Source organism: Diplotaxodon limnothrissa, linkage group LG15 (genome assembly GCF_057381915.1).
Source record: "Diplotaxodon limnothrissa isolate DT_005_m linkage group LG15, D_limnothrissa_male_GT1.1, whole genome shotgun sequence".
NCBI classification, from domain to species: Eukaryota; Metazoa; Chordata; class Actinopteri; order Cichliformes; family Cichlidae; genus Diplotaxodon; species Diplotaxodon limnothrissa.
Genome location: NC_140610.1, coordinates 30,153,483 through 30,174,020, shown reverse-complemented (window position 1 = coordinate 30,174,020; position 20,538 = coordinate 30,153,483). Strand labels below are relative to the sequence as shown.

The following is a 20,538-nucleotide window of genomic DNA, read 5'->3' as shown; positions in this document are numbered from 1 at the left end:
GTAAGGTAAATAACATTTATGTGGCTAAAGAGGAAACACAGAAAATGAATCCAAGAATGTAAGTTTCTCAAAGCAAGAAACCAGCGTTAAAAACACTATGTGCATTTAATTCTAGACTGGAAGAGAAAGTGGCTGCTGAGTCTCTGCATGGTGTCCCATACCACCCGCATCCCTTTATTTTTGATGTAAGACATTTTTGCTTTAATAAACATTTTTATTTATTTATTTTTACCACAATCCAACTTTTGGTGATCTGTTAAATTAAAGCCCTAAAAACTAAAAGGTACCTATAAGTCAAAGCGAGGTTCCAGAATCCAGCAACTGATCTATAACTTTTTTTTTTTTTTTTGCTATTTTGCTCAGGAATCTGCTACATTAACCACGATAAGAGACATACATAATTAGCTCTTAAAGTCATACATTAAAGGTAAAAACAACAAAATAGTAAATGCCATTTTGTAACATGTCAATGTAAATAAGCCAAGACAAGTCCTTTTCAAAACTGCTAGTAGAGCAGAGCGATATGGCCAAAAATATTTATCACGATATAGATTTGAAAATTTGCGATAACGATATAACTGACAATATAATTGATGCGAGACAAAATACAACTCCACAACGTTACTAGCGCAAAAAAAAGCCCATCCATTTATTTTCACTTAAACAAGCAGCTGTTTTTTATGTGCATTAAACCTATATAAAAATTTAACAGTGCAAATGCAAATTCTTTGCTGAAAGTTTAACCAAAAAACATTTCCAGTAGAAATGGGCTGACATATCCTGAGCATAACCATGTATAATATCCACTGAAGTTAAAAACAGGTGCTTTGCAACATTAAACTGCAGTGTGCCAAATAAAAAAGTCAAATACATATTTTTCGGACCATAAAGTGCACAGGATTATAAGACACATTAAGCGGAACAAAGCAGTCAGATAAATCAAACTTAATTCAACTCATTCTTCTTGCTTCCTCCACTTCTGTACCATTGATTCCTGACTGAAGTTTGGTCCGTTTACAGCATCCTGCCATGCGATTGCATTTGTCTCTAACTATCAGGAACCTTCACGTTAACTTTTATCGAGTGGAAAAGTGAGCGTTCATCCTCCAGCTTCACTGTTTATGTTATGCTAACATAGCTGTGTCGCTAGCGATCACGTAGCACATCATTATATACCAGCTAGCCCAACTTCAGTAACCTTACAAATGTCACTGCTGTTTAGTTTCCTGTCTTCATTTATGTTGGAAATGATAGCAGAGCTGTACGTTTGAATTTTTTCAGAAATCTCTCAGTCAGAACATGCTATATCATGCTTAGGTAACTAGCAAAACTAGCGAGCTAACTTCTGCTAACTTCCTGCTAACTTCTAACTCTGTTAAATGTAATAAATTCTGTTTTCATGGATGCCTGGATGTTAAACTTCATAGTTACGTCTGGTAAAGCAGCAATGCTGATCGTTTTATTAAAGATGAAAGAATTTAGACAGTTTTTAACTCTCAGTGATGCTGCAGTGTTCGTTTGACGGAGTTTAGGACCCAGATTACTCCCAGATTTACGAGCACCTTAGTCCGACAAATACGGCAATAACGACTGCCCGCTTGCATGTTCTACAAAAAAAAAAGTGCTTAGGTGTGTATTTGACGGACAAACACCAAACCAGTTCCACACCACTGAAGTTGCACCATTTTTACAAACCAATTCTGATTCATCCGTTTCACTCAACGATCCGCTTTCTCCCTTCTTATTCTCCGTTTCCGCCATGCTTTTTCAGCCATGTGTATGAAAACAAAAGCACTGCGCATGCGCCTTTTACCCATATTCTATCGCGATATTTTATTTTCTTATCGTTGCCTAAAATTGTACCGGTATTACCGTGAACGGTATACAGGGAGTGCAGAATTATTAGGCAAATGAGTATTTTGTCCACATCATCCTCTTCATGCATGTTGTCTTACTCCAAGCTGTATAGGCTCGAAAGCCAATTAAGCATATTAGGTGATGTGCATCTCTGTAATGAGAAGGGGTGTGGTCTAATGACATCAACACCCTATATCAGGTGTGCATAATTATTAAGTAACGTCCTTTCCTTTGGCAAAATGGGTCAAAAGAAGGACTTGACAGGCTCAGAAAAGTCAAAAATAGTGAGATATCTTGCAGAGGGATGCAGCAGTCTCAAAATTGCAAAGCTTCTGAAGCGTGATCATCGAACAATCAAGCGTTTCATTCAAAATAGTCAACAGGGTCGCAAGAAGCGTGTGGAAAAACCAAGGCGCAAAATAACTGCCCATGAACTGAGAAAAGTCAAGCGTGCAGCTGCCAAGATGCCACTTGCCACCAGTTTGGCCATATTTCAGAGCTGCAACATCACTGGAGTGCCCAAAAGCACAAGGTGTGCAATACTCAGAGACATGGCCAAGGTAAGAAAGGCTGAAAGACGACCACCACTGAACAAGACACACAAGCTGAAACGTCAAGACTGGGCCAAGAAATATCTCAAGACTGATTTTTCTAAGGTTTTATGGACTGATGAAATGAGAGTGAGTCTTGATGGGCCAGATGGATGGGCCCGTGGCTGGATTGGTAAAGGGCAGAGAGCTCCAGTCCGACTCAGACGCCAGCAAGGTGGAGGTGGAGTACTGGTTTGGGCTGGTATCATCAAAGATGAGCTTGTGAGGCCTTTTCGGGTTGAGGATGGAGTCAAGCTCAACTCCCAGTCCTACTGCCAGTTTCTGGAAGACACCTTCTTCAAGCAGTGGTACAGGAAGAAGTCTGCATCCTTCAAGAAAAACATGATTTTCATACAGGACAATGCTCCATCACACGCGTCCAAGTACTCCACAGCGTGCCTGGCAAGAAAGGGTATAAAAGAAGAAAAACTAATGACATGGCCTCCTTTTTCACCTGATCTGAACCCCATTAAGAACCTGTGGTCCATCATCAAATTTACAAGGAGGGAAAACAGTACACCTCTCTGAACAGTGTCTGGGAGGCTGTGGTTGCTGCTGCACGCAATGTTGATGGTGAACAGATCAAAACACTGACAGAATCCATGGATGGCAGGCTTTTGAGTGTCCTTGCAAAGAAAGGTGGCTATATTGGTCGCTGATTTGTTTTTGTTTTGTTTTTGAATGTCAGAAATGTATATTTGTGAATGTGGAGATGTTATATTGGTTTCACTGGTAAAAATAAATAATTGAAATGGGTATATATTTGTTTTTTGTTGAGTTGCCTAATAATTATGCACAGTAATAGTCACCTGCACACACAGATATCCCCCTAAAATAGCTAAAAGTAAAAACAAACTAAAAACTACTTCCAAAAACATTCAGCTTTGATATTAATGAGTTTTTTGGGTTCATTGAAAACATGGTTGTTGTTCAATAATAAAATTATTCCTCAAAAATACAACTTGCCTAATAATTCTGCACTCCCTGTAATATGGCCCAGCCCTAACTGCTATAGTACTTTTTTAACGCAAAAAATGTAAAGGTCATTAGCCATAACTATAATCTTCATTCTAAAAAATTAACAAATGTTAAAATATGTCAAAATATGAAGATACAGACTTCAAGTATGCCTGACATGCAAGACTTTAGCAACAATCTGCGAATTAGTAATCTATTTATCATAATTATTAGATTTATTTAATCAGAAATGATACCTCAGCCCATCTCAAAAGATAATTAACACTTCATTATGAGGACTTTCATCAGGTGTAAGACTCATATTATCAATCGATCAACCACTTTGTCTCCATCTTTGTTTGCCAGCACAGTGAAATTTGATTTACTCTAATGATGCAAGCAGATCTGATTCCACCCACTCGATCTATTTCATTTCCAGGTGACTCTGCCGTTGAATGTTCAGAGCATCAAAGAGATCCTGTGTTTGCCAGTGGAGAATCGACCATTTCAGTCTCATTCCTTCACCCATAACAAAGTAGCTATTGTGGAGTTAAGCTGTGTAAGCTATTAATGCTAAAACAAGTAAAGCACATTTCTAACCATTGGTTATATTCCATCCTGAAACATACATGTGACCTTTAAACATAAATTCCATAAACATTTTCATAAATGAGAGACCTCAAGTATGTGCAGAAACATAAAATAATAAACCAAATACACCCAAGTTGAGAAGATTGCTGATAGCAACATGCTTCTAGTCATAATTTTTGAAAAACGCATAGACAGTTTTTCACCCTCTGGGGCCTAATGGGAGATTCATGGTACCATGTTTATATCTCTTTGGGTAGGTATTTGGCTATGCTAAGGGAAGGAATACACAAGCATGACTAAGGTCATCACTGATAATGACTTAGAACTCACAGAGTTAGATATAAATGACTTCCCAATGCTTGGATGCAATTCCATTAGCATATAAGTAGCAATGGCAAGCAAGCAATTGCTAGCTAGCCAATTAACTGCCAGCAATAGCACTGTCTCACACGATGCTTAAATTAGACGTCTTCTCAGTCAACTGAGAGATGTCACTCTCGTTTATCTATAAGTATGAAGCTACAATTGAGAAACAAAATTAGCTTAACACAAATGTACAAAAAATGCAGTCAAGGAGAAAAGGCTAGATGAAAAGTCTAAAAGTTGAAAATCTAGTCTACAGAGAAATCAAAAGCTGACTAATTGAAATCTCAAACTACATCTTTAACAAATGTTACAATTGGTTTTAGTACACAACTGCCCAAGAAACAATAATTTATCACCTTTGACTTATGAACTGGTACCTGGATTAAACAAGTAGTAGTAGTGTTACTTGTTGATCTGCTAAGATAAAGCCCATTGCCTCTGAGCTATAATTTCATACTTATTACACATGTACAAGATTTTTTTTAAAATCTGATTCTCAGCATTACTCTTTAATGAATCCTGTTATTTCTTGCATTAGCAAAAAAGACACCCAACAATGAACACAATAAAAATGGTCCCTGATTTAACTATTATTATTTCTGTGCCCATTACCACAATATTGAAAAATAGAACTAAAAAAAACTTTAGGTGTTGTCACTTTAAATGATTGGTTTCTGCAAAAATTCACTACAATTAGATAAATTGGCTTTGTTTTAAAAGTAACAATGTTAGTTTAACTACTTTTATGAATCAAAGTGACATAACCGGTTCTGTGTAGTAAAAAGCTGAAGAAAACATAGAAAGTAAGGTGATCCAGTACCTTTTGCTTTTGATATATATTTACAGTATAGAAGCCACACGTGTAAGAGTACGAAGGACAACAGTAAAGATACTTTGAGCTTGAGGCCACACTGGCACATGACTTACATGTGCTAAGGTTGTTGCAGTGTTAAATTGCAGTTGAGCATTTGAAATATGCTTAAATTAAACCTTTGAAATATTTGTAATAGTTTTACCTTTTTTTTCTCCACCAAAAAAGGTATATCTTAAGTTTTGGGTTGACAGTGGCGAAGAGCTGGTAGCAAAAATGCTGGTAAGTCAGTAAGATGTGCATTGTTTGCTAATAACATTGACAAACAATGTGTCTGTAATAATGGGGGGGGGGAGCTGAAAGAGTGGGTTTATCACATGCACACTGCCAATGTAAAACAACACCATTCAAGTGACCACATGGGAAGAACACCACATAGGAAAGATGTTTTCCAAGTAAGAAGTTGGGAGCTGAGGGTTACATGGATATCCGGTGTGGGTGCAAAACCAAGCTGTGATACTTGGGAACAAATGTATGCAGTCCATAATGTGACAGAAAATGTCGAGAGTGATTGGTAGAGCACATAGGACAGGGAACAAGTCCAACTGTCCAAAATACAAGCGGTAAAAAGAAGTCATGTAGCTTCACATTTGTCTCACACTTCAATGTGGACTTCTTTGGCTGGTGGTGTTTCTTTTAATGAGCCAGAGATGGCATAGAACCTGCAGAGATGTGAACATATGATAGAATAGTCAGACCAAAAAAGCTCACCAATATACAAGCAAAAAATAAAAATTGGGAAGCAAACCTTTAAGTATAAAACTTTTAAACTATCTAAGGTCATTGTTTACCAGTAGGGTTGGCTTCGGTTTGGTTAATGTCCACTTTTCTGTCAATTTGAAACACCCAAATGCAAAAGGTTTCAACAATAAAAACTATAATCAAAAGATTTGGGATATTATCTGAAAGTTTAACTAGCTTCTTTTAGCTGCCCCCAAGTACATAAGGGGGGCAGCTAAACAGGTAGTTCCACATATATGATCTGATTTTTTACACCAGATGCCCTTCCTGACGCAATCCCTAAAGGCTTGCGTCTCTACTTTATGAAATGTACCTATTTAGCATGTGGCTAAAATAAAACTCATTCCTAACCTTATAGAGGTTGCTCCAAAACCTAAGGCCCCAATCACACAAACCTAGAGGTCAGTGGGCAACCAGACCACCTAGAAACCACAGGTCACAAGAGAAAAATGAGTATTCCCTGACCAACTGTAAGTTGTTGCTAAAGGTTGCTTTTCTGTGTAGTGCTGTGAAATAGATTGCTATGACCTAGTCACTCAGGCCTAGAAACCAGTCACTGGCCCTCTAATAAGCACTGATTACTAGGGAAAAATCTAATGTTCCAGATGTGGCCAGCTGGCAGGTGACTGGGGGCGGTTCCATACTGTCACTACGTGAAACTGGTCAAAAACAGAATACATTGCAAAAATCTCCCTGTGATTGTTTTGATCACTAGTAGTAGGTTGCTGAGGTTGCCCATAGTTGCTTGTACCCTTACCGCTGTAACCAACAAATTTCATAAGGTCCAACATTGACTTTCATGGTAAATGGTCTTCATGGTCTTTTGTTTCCAGTTTTCATCACATATTTCCAAGTTTCTTGCTGCTGCTTGCTGATTAGTTACTAAGTTTTACAGACAGGCTGGCATGGCATGGCAGACAGGCTGGTATGTGCCATGCAAACTATCATTGACAGCAATCCGCTAGTCACCAAAGCAATTGCAAGGAGATTTCAGGTGCACCATACTCTTTGATTTGGGATCTGGGATTTCTCCCAGTCAATGAATACACATTCTCTCCCAGTGACCGGAGGTTGCCAGAGGGTTGCTGACTAATCTCAAGGCCTCAGCATTAATCCTATATTTTGTGCTAAACACTTTTCTGGAAATAGTTTTGAGCACAGATTATTTTCTTTGAATCCTGATTGCCAAGGCTTTGTTCGACTCCAAAAGAGGTTTTTGAAAGGGTGAAATCCTATAACCATGATCTGTTCTGGGCTAAAGATTGTTTTCTAGCAGAAAGCATCAAGGAAAAATTTTCCCACTGCTAAAACATTTCAGAAAATGTCTTTATGTATGTATAAAGGCTAGTTTTACCTTGACTTTCTAAAATGCCTTTGTTTCTTCATAACCTTAAAACAGGAGGCTGAGATTTTCAGGTGCACAAGCTGGTAGATAATGGGATTGTACATTGCGGAGGATTTGGCCAGCAACGTAGGAACAACAGACACAGGGATGGGCACTGAGTCTGGCTCACCAAATGCTGACACCACTGACACCACTGCATAAGGGATCCAGGCTATCAAGAAGCCTGTGCAGATCACCATTGCCACCTGGACACAAAATTATATTCTGATCATAAATTTGGACTGAGTAGCACTCAAAAATCTTTGCTCTTTGTTCCACTTCCATGATCACTAATGTTGGACCTACCTTTGTGAGTTTCATCTCAAGGGTGTGGCTGTTTTTGATGCGTGCATCATAATGTGAAATTTCTTTAGCAGATGACTTGACCTTGAAGATGATCATAACATAAGAGAAGACAATCATCCCTGCAGGGAGTATAAGACAGAAGAACAAAATGGCCATGACGAAGCTCTGGCCAGACACTGAGGCTTGAGCCAACCACCAGTCCAGGGTACAAGAGGTCCCAAAGGGCTCCGGAGCATAATTTCCCCAGCCCACCAGGGGCATTGTGGCCCAGAAGGCTGCATACACCCATACAAAGGCCAGGCACAGGAACGCGTGGTGGCGTTTTAGCCATGCACCTAGGATTGGAGAAAGAAACCCCAAGACTAATGTTGGTTAAATGGTACATTTTGACTGCCAGACTAATTTTCTATGCCACAAGTGAAAAGGATTCAGAGCATTAGATGTAGTAAGAGACTTACAAAAATTCCTAGAAAAATACTGAGTATTAAAAAAAATAATCATCTGTAGTCAATGACTCTTCACATCAAAAGGTATGTTGTTGACATCAGTAAACAAAAAAAAAGTATTAAACTACTGTAGTGGAATATTTTAATTCTGGGATCTTACACATTTGTATTATTGTGTTTGACTATGAATGACTGAAAAGGAATTTAATTTAAAAGAATTACAATACAGTGTTATAACGGCTTAGCTGTGGTTATAGGCTAATAACAAATACTATACTCTGGAGGCTAAAAGCCCCATCCCTTCACAAAACAGTGCAGTGGAGTGCTGCACTGTTTTGTTTCACAAAACACTGCAGGGATCAGATGATGGGGAGCCCCCCTTAATCTGATGTTTATGATGGGGGGTTCCCACACCATTATAGTAATGTACACTATAATGGTGTGGGAACTGAATGGAAATTAAAAAGTAACGGGAGCACTTACAGTAGATCATGAACCTAGATATTTGTGCAATACAGGCTTACAGATGTTTTGTTAGAGCATCATTTATGGCCTATAACTCATGTGAAGGTAAATCTAAACCTTGTCAAGAAATGGCCAGTGATTCAGGAATAACTCCTTTTATTAAATTGTGATCATTTAAATACGTAGTTATAGTCACAGGTTTGGATCTAGACTGCAGACCTATTCATATCTTTTTTACATGAAAATCAACAAATTCAGTGGTCCCTTGTTTATCACAGGAGTTACGTTCTAAAAAATAACCCGCGACAAGTGAAATCCGCGAAGTAGAGCCATTTTTTTACAATTATTATAGATGTTTTAAGGCTGTAAAATTCCTCACTACACACTTTATACACTTTTCTCAGACAGGCATGGAAATGTTCACACTTTTCACCCCAGGTGCCTTTGACGGTGAAAAACGTTTCGTTGACGTTGTGTTTGTTGGACATAAAACTTACAAACATACAGTACAGCACTTCAGAAACACACTGCTAGCGATCAAATATTTATGTAAATTTGACAAGCTGAACACATTCTGTACTGTACAGGAGACACAGCACGAGATTGATTGACAATGGTCTACAGCCAATCAGTACCCAGAACACCATGCGCTGTAAAACAAACAAACAAAAACAACATGCATAATTGCACAAAAAAAATCTGCGAAACAACGAGGCCGCGAAAGGTGAACCGTGTTATAGCGAGGGACCACTGTACATATTCCAGGTTTGCAACATCTGTACATGTTAAATGAAATTAGCATTGTAACTGTGACTGAAAGCATTTATTACAGTTATTTGCAGGGGGTCCATCATAAACACATTCAACAATAAACCTAATCAGAAACTTATATTACCTCAACCATCTAAAAATTTACATTTTAAGAGGCTAAAGCTCAGAGCTAGTCACAAGCCAGCAGCCTCAGTATGAGAAAAAGATCAATTCTAAAAAAAAATTACAGAGATAAAACGGAGAAAAAAGGATGGATGTCTTGTTATGTGGTGAATTTATAAGCATACTGGTGAATTTATAAGCATACTGGAAAATTAAGTAAGTACCTGGTGGTTGCATCTGCTTTTGTTTGGTTAGGTAAAATCTGTCGAATAAGATTCAAGCAACAGCCACTCATTTTCTGTTCATTTTTTTTTTTGTACGTCTTTTTGTATGTTTACAGGGGTGGCTGTAGCTCAGGCGGCAGAGCAGGTCACCCACTGCTCGGAAGCTTGGTGGTTCGATTCCTGGCTTACCCCTAGTCTGCATGCCAAATATCCTTGGGCAAGATACTAACCCCATGTTGCTCTCCCAGTCAGGGTATTTTTAATTCTGAGATACTGGCAAAATACTTTGGTTCCCTTTAAAGTATGTAAGTGTATATGAACATCTGATGTTTATGAAAATTTGCTGAGTTGTTAGTTACGCACCATATCGGAGATGGCAAATCTTGAGATACCGGTCCAGGCTGACCACAGTCATTGTGATGAGGCTCCCACATCCAAAGAAGAAGCCTGCCCAGCCATAGAATCGACATCCCTCCCAGCCAAACAGCCAGCGGTGGGATAAACTAGACACAATGAAAAAGGGCTTTCCTGTCACTGTGAGGAAAAAAAATAGGAGACAGAGTAGAAGGAGAAGTGAAAGGGAAATGGAACAGAAAAAGAGAGTGTGTGGGCAGAGAAAAAGGATGAAGACAAAGATCATAAAAGAAGGTAGTGTTGGAGTGGGATGGGACAAAGAGAAATATTTGGTTGAAAATGGTAAACAGACAACATGTAGCATATTGAAACATACATTCTATTTTTTCAGGGAGAAAACCTTGTGGAACATATCACAACAGAGCTAAATAGCTGCAGATCAGAAACATGACTGGATGTAGGAGAGCAAAAGATAGAAGAAACTGCTTGAAGCAATGTTGAATGCAAGTAGTATTGGTGCCCCTCAAGGATGTGTCCTCTCACCACTACTATTCTCCCTCTACACTAACGACTGCACCTCCAAGAACTCGGCTGTCAAACTCCTAAAGTTTGCAGATGACACCACTGTCATTGGCCTCATTCAAGATGGTGATGAGTCTGCATACCGGCAAGAAGTTGAGCGGCTGGTACTCTGGTGCAGTCAGCACAATCTGGAGCTGAACACTCTTAAGACTGTAGAGATGACAGTGGACTTCAGGAGACATCCCTCAACTCTGCTCCCCCTGACCATATCAGACAGCCCTGTGTCAACTGTGAAGACCTTCAAGTTCCTGGGTACAACCATCTCCCAGGACCTGAAGTGGGAGACCAACATCAACTCCATCCTCAAAAAGACCCAGCAGAGGATGTACTTCCTGAGACGACTGGGGAAGTACAGTCTTCCACAGGAGCTGCTGATCCAGTTCTACACTGCGGTCATTGAGTCTGTCCTGTGCTCCTCCATCACAGTCTGGTATGGAGCAGCCACTAAACAGGACAGGAGCAGACTGCAGCGGACTGTAAGGGCAGCAGAAAGGATCAGCGGCACCCCCCTGCCCTCCATCCAGGATCTGTACCTCTCAAGAACCAGGAAACGGGCAGGGAAAATCATCACAGACCCCTCACACCCTGCACACAGACTTTTTGATCTGCTGCCCTCTGGCAGACGGTACAGAAGCCTGCAGGACCACCCGACACAGGAACAGTTTCTTTCCCCTCGCCATCTCCCTTCTTAACAGTTGACCTGTCACACTGCTCCCACTGCCAGACTGCAACTGCAGCTTATGTACATTTTGTAGTATTCATTCCACCTCATTCATTTCTGTATTTTATGTATATAAGTTAGATTTGTTATTTATAGTTGGTTTACACAGCTTTGTGTATGTATGTGTAATGTGTATATATAGACACGTGTGTGTGTGTGTGTGTGTGTGTGTGTGTGTGTGTGTGTGTGTGTGTGTGTGTGTGTGTGTGTGTGTGAGTGCGTCTATGTGGTATGGATTGACATTTGACCTGCGCTGTACCTGGGCTCCGGGGACATTTCGACTTTTTGCTGTGTATTCATGTGTCCCCCTAAAACATGACTTGTAAATGCATTTTTAAGTGTCTAAATAATAATTTTTTCTACTTCTTATGAGGTCATTATTTATCTTTTGACCTGTATTTGCTTAAACTGTAGTGTAAATTCATTTATTAAACTATAATTAAAAGATTTTCTGATTTTCTTAAAAGTCCACCTATACCCCTCACCTGATTTTTGTGTATTCCAGTGTATTGCACAGCGACGTTTCGAGTTAGAGTGGATGTGTGTAGGTACTGCAATTTAATACACATTTTCAATACACACGGCCGGAAGTCATTGTGATTGGTAGGCTATATATATAGGCGGTACCTACAGGAAACGGCGCCACAACTTTCGCGCGCGTGCCCTTTAACAAGTGTATGTCGACGGCAATACGAAGACGGATTAAAAACACAAAGGTAAGCCTTTTTTAATGTAAAATGCACCATGACTTTAATACTATATGAAATTATAGGTGCACAGGCCTATATTAAACTGGTTTAATTTATGCTTTATGGACTGTTAGTGAGTCTTTGAAGAAGTAAAACGGCCCCAGCGTTTGTCATTGAGTAAATAAAATAGGGCTGACGACTAACCGCGTCAACGCGATAAAGCGGGCTAACCCGTGTTAGGATTTACTCGGTGTTAAAGCATTATTGTGGCTTAAACGTGTTAATGCCGACATCGCGACTAACGCGATTAACAATTAAACCAGCGCAGTCTGAGTCAAAATCCCTGATGTCGCTGTTAGCTAATTTCGGGCAGTTTGTCCAATGTCTGTCCATTCTGCTGACAGCCCTAAAATAAAAGCAAGGGTATAAGTGTATTTAGTCGTGTATTTATTTATATGCCTGAAGAAAAAACTTCTTACAGTTTTGATGCCTAAGCTTTCTCAGTACTTGTATCACTCTCTGCAGTCGCCATTACAGAAATGTCACATGTCGCCATTTTGAGTACTAGGCCTTTAACATTTTAAAAGAAGGCATAAATTAGCACTATGAATAAGTCAGCTGTGTTTATGCTGTAAACTACACTACTGCTAGTTCTGCTACTACTGATGATGATGACAATGATGACGATAATCGTAATACTTTATATGCTTTGGTAATACAGCCAATCGTACAGGAGAACATGCGAAGGAGACGCATTCCTCCACGGGAGGATGCAGTCTGTCATGTTTCTGCTGGAAGGGACAAACTGGGACTTGATATCCACTACATAAATGCCTTCAAAGGTAAGTTGGTCTTTAGTTTGGATTAGATTTGGAGTTTGTCACTTTGTCTTTTGTCACTCACTTGGTATGCCTCTGCAATTCAGGTCGGGGCATTTTCACGACTGTTCCATTCCAAAAAGGAGACTTTCTTTTGGAATACAGAGGTAAACTCATAACAAAAGAAGAATGTGAGCGGAGACACAGAGTTTATCATGACAGCCTGAAGGTGTTCATGTTTGAATTCAAGTTTGATGGAAAACTCTGGTGGTGCGTATTATATCAGTGTAGTTTGATTAAGATTAAATGACACATTGCTTTTGATTTATGAAAAAAAAAGCTTCCTAACTAACTAGTTAAGCTAATACTTTTTTGCCTAACCCCACAGTGTGGATGCATCTCAAGAAGATGGGTCATTAGGCAGACTTGTCAACGACAACCACATCAGTCCAAGTGCTAAGATGAAAATATTAAATATCAATGGAAAGCCCCATCTATGCTTATTTGCAAGCAGAGACATAAGTCCAGGCGAAGAAATAGACTATAATTATGGTGACTCGGATTGGCTCTGGAGATGCAAGGTATTTCTACAATTGTACTTTTTGGAACTGATAAATTGCATACCCTAAGCCATTTTTACATTTGTACCTACTCAAATTGGCTTAACGTGACTTAGGGCATCTAGTTTTTCACTGAAATTGAGTATCACCTACTGTGCCTGGGGTAACTATAGCAATGCAGCCGAGCATCCAGTGATATAAATGCCACAGCAAGCATGGACGTCAAGGTGACAAAATGCCTGCTGCTCAGTCTATACTTTAGTGTTCAATTCAGGGATCACGCTGTTAATTTTGGTCGCTATTTCAAACATTTCAGAGTTTCAAAAATGATGGCTTGGATTTTCACGAAGGAGGCGCACTCATAACTTATCGAGTGACACCATTGACCAGCCACCTGGTGGCATTCAGTCTATGTCAAATTTTCTGATCACTTTGGATCACTTGGAACCTTGGTGCAGTAGTTACTGAAAAACTACATGGTACTATAACCTACTGGAAAAACAGGGGTAGGTACTAATGGAAAACAGGCAATTGTGATGGCTGCCACATCAAAGCCCTCTAAAAGCACTAAAAAAATATCAGCAGGTATGCAGAAATAAAAAATGGCTTTCGGTTTCTAAATTTTAACAGTGATTGATGTTTAATGTGATTCTACACAGCAAAATCTCCAGTGTTAAATTAACACTGGAGAGTGTCTATAAGGGTCCACACCTCTGAGTGTTAAATACAACACTGTTGAGTGTTAAATTAACACTTTTGACAGTGTTATATGTTTAAAAGTAACCTAGTCAGTTTTGAAGATTAACAATGGCTAACACTGAGCAGTGCTGATTTTCTAACACTGGAAAATAACTCAAAATGTTAGAAATATTCCAGTGTTAGAAAATCAGCACTGCTCAGTGTTAGTCTTTGTTAATCTTCAAAACTGACTAGGTTACTTTTAAACATATAACACTGTCAAAAGTGTTAATTCAACACTCAACAGTGTTGTGTGGACCCATATAGACACTCTCTAGTGTTAATTTAACACTGGAGATTTTGCTGTGTAGCCTCTTTAGTTAGATTCATTTTAAATTTTGTCCCTTGAAGATAAATGGGCCCTAGTGACAGTTCGTTGCTGCTACAGGTGATTGTTTTACTCCTTTAGCAATGGCTTAAAAAATAAAGAAATCACACTGACTATTTGTCTCTTAATCATAGGGCCTTAAATTCTCTATACATGACAGTGAATATTTTAAAGACAATAGCTTGAAACTTATCTTTCTCATACAGTTTATTTAATGTTTCAAAAGCCTCTTCAAAAATGCACTGTATATTCATTTTCTATCTGTTACACACGAAGACGGAGACCAGCCAGATTCAGAAGACTGTGAGCTGCCTAAAGCCGCAACCAAACAGCTTTCCAAACAATGATCTGGACCTGAAACATCCAGAGCCTGAAAGGGTAAATATAATCCAGTGTACCACTTAATGAACTAATAATTTAATCTATCATCATTCTTTATGGATGCTGTGTGTGTGTGTGTGTTTGGCAGTCACCTGGGTGTGATGTGATTTACATGGACCGTGGCTTGTAGGTCCTTTTCATTGTTTCAAAGTGCAAGTCTGGATAACATCTGAGTGTGTGTGTGTGTGTGTGTTAACCACCCAAATGTGACTTAGGAGGACCACACTGTTATTGGGGGACTCCGTCAAAGTTTGCTTCATGGTGACATCACTCTGGTTTTAGGAGGGGTCTTCTCGTATGTCTTGACAGTTTGACCTACAGCATGCAGAGCTGACTGCATGTGCTTTGTTTCTATGTTGAAATTTTTTGAAACTCAGGCTTGAACATTAAGATAGATAGTACTATACAACTTCTTAACTTGTTTTAGGCACTTTTTACTGCTTTAGTGCATGGGCTCTCTCTGGCTGTGTACTCTGGCTTCTTCCCACAGTCCAAAGATGTAGCTTATGGGGTTAGGTTAACTGGTGATTCAAAACTGCCCTTTGGTGTGAATGCAAATGCTTGTCCTTCCATGTTAGACTGGTGATCTGTCCAGGTTGTACTGCCCTATGGTAGCTGGTATAGGCCCCAAAACTGCTACCCCACAATCCTGATAAGGATAAGTGGAAGAGGATGGATGATTGCAAAGGAATCAGTTGTTAATTATTGTAGCCAGTATTTTTTTCAGAAGAAAACATTTCTTGAGTGGAAAGCCCCCCCCCACACACACACACACACATGCAAATTAAAGACAGAAGCACAGGACTGCCCAGTACAGTTGCAAGAAGAGCACTTGGTCTAATCTTTGTGCCATCTTTTCTTTGTTGCAGGATCTTGATGAAGAAATGCCTCAGCAAGGCTCAGAAGCCATGCATTCTTCTTCAGTGCAAGATTTTGAAGAGGTAACATTGACCTAGGACAGATTTTAATGAATGTTTCTCATGCACGATGTGTACCTTACGCTATTTGCCGATAGTGAAATGGTCTATTCATCCTCTTGAGTGATGCATTTTTAGTAACTGTCAGATTACTGTTCTTTTGTCTTCATTCTCTATCTGTTACACACGAAGACTGAGACCAGCCAGATTCAGAAGACTGTGAGCTGCCTAAAGCCGCAACCAAACAGCTTTCCAAACAATGATCTGGACCTGAAACATCCAGAGCCTGAAAGGGTAAATATAATCCAGTGTACCACTTAATGAACTAATAATTTAATCTATCATCATTCTTTATGGATGCTGTGTGTGTGTTTGTGTTTGGCAGTCACCTGGGTGTGATGTGATTTACATGGACTGTGGCTTGTAGGTCCTTTTCATTGTTTCAAAGTGCAAGTCTGGATAACATCTGAGTGTGTGTGTGTGTGTTAACCACCCAAATGTGACTTAGGAGGACCACACTGTTATTGGGAGACTCCGTCAAAGTTTGCTTCATGGTGACATCACTCTGGTTTTAGGAGGGGTCTTCTCGTATTTCTTGACAGTTTGACCTACAGCATGCAGAACTGACTACATGTGCTTTGTTTCTATGTGGTTTGAAACTCAGGCTTGAACATTAAGATAGATAGTACTATACAACTTAACTTGTTTTAGGCACTTTTTACTGCTTTAGTGCATGGGCTCTCTCGCTGTGTACTCTGGCTTCTTCCCACAGTCCAAAGATGTAGCTTATGGGGTTAGGTTAACTGGTGATTCAAAACTGCCCTTTGGTGTGAATGCAAATGCTTGTCCTTCCATGTTAGACTGGTGATCTGTCCAGGTTGTACTGCCCTATGGTAGCTGGTATAGGCCCCAAAACTGCTACCCCACAATCCTGATAAGGATAAGTGGAAGAGGATGGATGATTGCAAAGGAATCAGTTGTTAACTATTGTAGCCAGTATTTTTTTCAGAAGAAAACATTTCTTGAGTGGAAAGCCCCCCCCCCCACACACACACACACATGCAAATTAAAAACAGAAGCACAGGCCTGCCCAGTACAGTTGCAAGAAGAGCACTTGGTCTAATCTTTGTGCCATCTTTTCTTTGTTGCAGGATCTTGATGAAGAAATGCCTCAGCAAGGCTCAGAAGCCATGCATTCTTCTTCAGTGCAAGATTTTGAAGAGGTAACATTGACCTAGGACAGATTTTAATGAATGTTTCTCATGCACGATGTGTACCTTACGCTATTTGCCGATAGTGAAATGGTCTATTCATCCTCTTGAGTGATGCATTTTTAGTAACTGTCAGATTACTGTTCTTTTGTCTTCATTCTCTATCTGTTACACACGAAGACTGAGACCAGCCAGATTCAGAAGACTGTGAGCTGCCTAAAGCCGCAACCAAACAGCTTTCCAAACAATGATCTGGACCTGAAACATCCAGAGCCTGAAAGGGTAAATATAATCCAGTGTACCACTTAATGAACTAATAATTTAATCTATCATCATTCTTTATGGATGCTGTGTGTGTGTGTGTTTGGCAGTCACCTGGGTGTGATGTGATTTACATGGACCGTGGCTTGTAGGTCCTTTTCATTGTTTCAAAGTGCAAGTCTGGATAACATCTGAGTGTGTGTGTGTGTGTGTGTGTGTGTGTTAACCACCCAAATGTGACTTAGGAGGACCACACTGTTATTGGGGGACTCCGTCAAAGTTTGCTTCATGGTGACATCACTCTGGTTTTAGGAGGGGTCTTCTCGTATGTCTTGACAGTTTGACCTACAGCATGCAGAGCTGACTGCATGTGCTTTGTTTCTATGTTGAAATTTTTTGAAACTCAGGCTTGAACATTAAGATAGATAGTACTATACAACTTCTTAACTTGTTTTAGGCACTTTTTACTGCTGTAGTGCATGGGCTCTCTCTGGCTGTGTACTCTGGCTTCTTCCCACAGTCCAAAGATGTAGCTTATGGGGTTAGGTTAACTGGTGATTCAAAACTGCCCTTTGGTGTGAATGCAAATGCTTGTCCTTCCATGTTAGACTGGCGATCTGTCCAGGTTGTACTGCCCTATGGTAGCTGGTATAGGCCCCAAAACTGCTACCCCACAATCCTGATAAGGATAAGTGGAAGAGGATGGATGATTGCAAAGGAATCAGTTGTTAATTATTGTAGCCAGTATTTTTTTCAGAAGAAAACATTTCTTGAGTGGAAAGCCCCCCCCCCCCCCCCCCCCCCCACACACACACACACACACACATGCAAATTAAAGACAGAAGCACAGGACTGCCCAGTACAGTTGCAAGAAGAGCACTTGGTCTAATCTTTGTGCCATCTTTTCTTTGTTGCAGGATCTTGATGAAGAAATGCCTCAGCAAGGCTCAGAAGCCATGCATTCTTCTTCAGTGCAAGATTTTGAAGAGGTAACATTGACCTAGGACAGATTTTAATGAATGTTTCTCATGCACGATGTGTACCTTACGCTATTTGCCAATAGTGAAATGGTCTATTCATCCTCTTGAGTGATGCATTTTTAGTAACTGTCAGATTACTGTTCTTTTGTCTTCATTCTCTATCTGTTACACACGAAGACTGAGACCAGCCAGATTCAGAAGACTGTGAGCTGCCTAAAGCCGCAACCAAACAGCTTTCCAAACAATGATCTGGACCTGAAACATCCAGAGCCTGAAAGGGTAAATATAATCCAGTGTACCACTTAATGAACTAATAATTTAATCTATCATCATTCCTTATGGATGCTGTGTGTGTGTGTGTTTGGCAGTCACCTGGGTGTGATGTGATTTACATGGACTGTGGCTTGTAGGTCCTTTTCATTGTTTCAAAGTGCAAGTCTGGATAACATCTGAGTGTGTGTGTGTGTGTGTGTGTGTGTGTTAACCACCCAAATGTGACTTAGGAGGACCACACTGTTATTGGGGGACTCCGTCAAAGTTTGCTTCATGGTGACATCACTCTGGTTTTAGGAGGGGTCTTCTCGTATGTCTTGACAGTTTGACCTACAGCATGCAGAGCTGACTGCATGTGCTTTGTTTCTATGTTGAAATTTTTTGAAACTCAGGCTTGAACATTAAGATAGATAGTACTATACAACTTCTTAACTTGTTTTAGGCACTTTTTACTGCTTTAGTGCATGGGCTCTCTCTGGCTGTGTACTCTGGCTTCTTCCCACAGTCCAAAGATGTAGCTTATGGGGTTAGGTTAACTGGTGATTCAAAACTGCCCTTTGGTGTGAATGCAAATGCTTGTCCTTCCATGTTAGACTGGTGATCTGTCCAGGTTGTACTGCCCTATGGTAGCTGGTATAGGCCCCAAAACTGCTACCCCACAATCCTGATAAGGATAAGTGGAAGAGGATGGATGATTGCAAAGGAATCAGTTGTTAACTATTGTAGCCAGTATTTTTTTCAGAAGAAAACATTTCTTGAGTGGAAAGGCCCCCCCCCCACACACACATGCAAATTAAAAACAGAAGCACAGGCCTGCCCAGTACAGTTGCAAGAAGAGCACTTGGTCTAATCTTTGTGCCATCTTTTCTTTGTTGCAGGATCTTGATGAAGAAATGCCTCAGCAAGGCTCAGAAGCCATGCATTCTTCTTCAGTGCAAGATTTTGAAGAGGTAACATTGACCTAGGACAGATTTTAATGAATGTTTCTCATGCACGATGTGTACCTTACGCTATTTGCCGATAGTGAAATGGTCTATTCATCCTCTTGAGTGATGCATTTTTAGTAACTGTCAGATTACTGTTCTTTTGTCTTCATTCTCTATCTGTTACACACGAAGACTGAGACCAGCCAGATTCAGAAGACTGTGAGCTGCCTAAAGCCGCAACCAAACAGCTTTCCAAACAATGATCTGGACCTGAAACATCCAGAGCCTGAAAGGGTAAATATAATCCAGTGTACCACTTAATGAACTAATAATTTAATCTATCATCATTCTTTATGGATGCTGTGTGTGTGTGTGTTTGGCAGTCACCTGGGTGTGATGTGATTTACATGGACCGTGGCTTGTAGGTCCTTTTCATTGTTTCAAAGTGCAAGTCTGGATAACATCTGAGTGTGTGTGTGTGTGTGTGTGTGTGTGTGTTAACCACCCAAATGTGACTTAGGAGGACCACACTGTTATTGGGGGACTCCGTCAAAGTTTGCTTCATGGTGACATCACTCTGGTTTTAGGAGGGGTCTTCTCGTATGTCTTGACAGTTTGACCTACAGCATGCAGAGCTGACTGCATGTGCTTTGTTTCTATGTTGAAATTTTTTGAAACTCAGGCTTGAACATTAAGATAGATAGTACTATACAACTTCTTAACTTGTTTTAGGCACTTTTTACTGCTGTAGTGCATGGGCTCTCTCTGGCTGTGTACTCTGGCTTCTTCCCACAGTCCAAAGATGTAGCTTATGGGGTTAGGTTAACTGGTGATTCAAAACTGCCCTTTGGTGTGAATGCAAATGCTTGTCCTTCCATGTTAGACTGGCGATCTGTCCAGGTTGTACTGCCCTATGGTAGCTGGTATAGGCCCCAAAACTGCTACCCCACAATCCTGATAAGGATAAGTGGAAGAGGATGGATGATTGCAAAGGAATCAGTTGTTAATTATTGTAGCCAGTATTTTTTTCAGAAGAAAACATTTCTTGAGTGGAAAGCCCCCCCCCCCCCCACACACACACACACACACACACACACACATGCAAATTAAAGACAGAAGCACAGGACT

The 20,538-nt window shown here is 40.1% G+C and overlaps 2 protein-coding genes across 2 annotated transcripts in view; one reads left to right on the top strand and one right to left on the bottom strand.

The window, feature by feature from the left end:
- Window positions 1–5,825: 5,825 nt before the first annotated feature.
- opn5 (opsin 5) overlaps window positions 5,826–20,538 on the bottom strand; it is a 90,674-nt gene continuing 75,961 nt past the window's right edge. Inside the window, exons 6-9 of the mRNA XM_085372798.1 lie at window positions 10,035–10,205; window positions 7,664–7,998; window positions 7,328–7,563; window positions 5,826–5,894 (exon numbers count right to left, since the gene is read on the bottom strand). Coding sequence (XP_085228924.1) covers window positions 5,828–5,894; window positions 7,328–7,563; window positions 7,664–7,998; window positions 10,035–10,205 — 809 coding nt within the window. The 3' untranslated portion in view covers window positions 5,826–5,827. The remainder of the gene's footprint in view (window positions 5,895–7,327; window positions 7,564–7,663; window positions 7,999–10,034; window positions 10,206–20,538) is intronic.
- Window positions 11,729–14,866, top strand: LOC146617732 (histone-lysine N-methyltransferase set-1-like). Its single transcript, XM_085372604.1, has 4 exons — window positions 11,729–12,859; window positions 12,943–13,105; window positions 13,224–13,416; window positions 14,738–14,866. Exons 1-4 carry the CDS (start codon window positions 12,757–12,759, stop codon window positions 14,864–14,866), a joined length of 588 nt encoding a protein of 195 aa, XP_085228730.1. The 5' UTR covers window positions 11,729–12,756.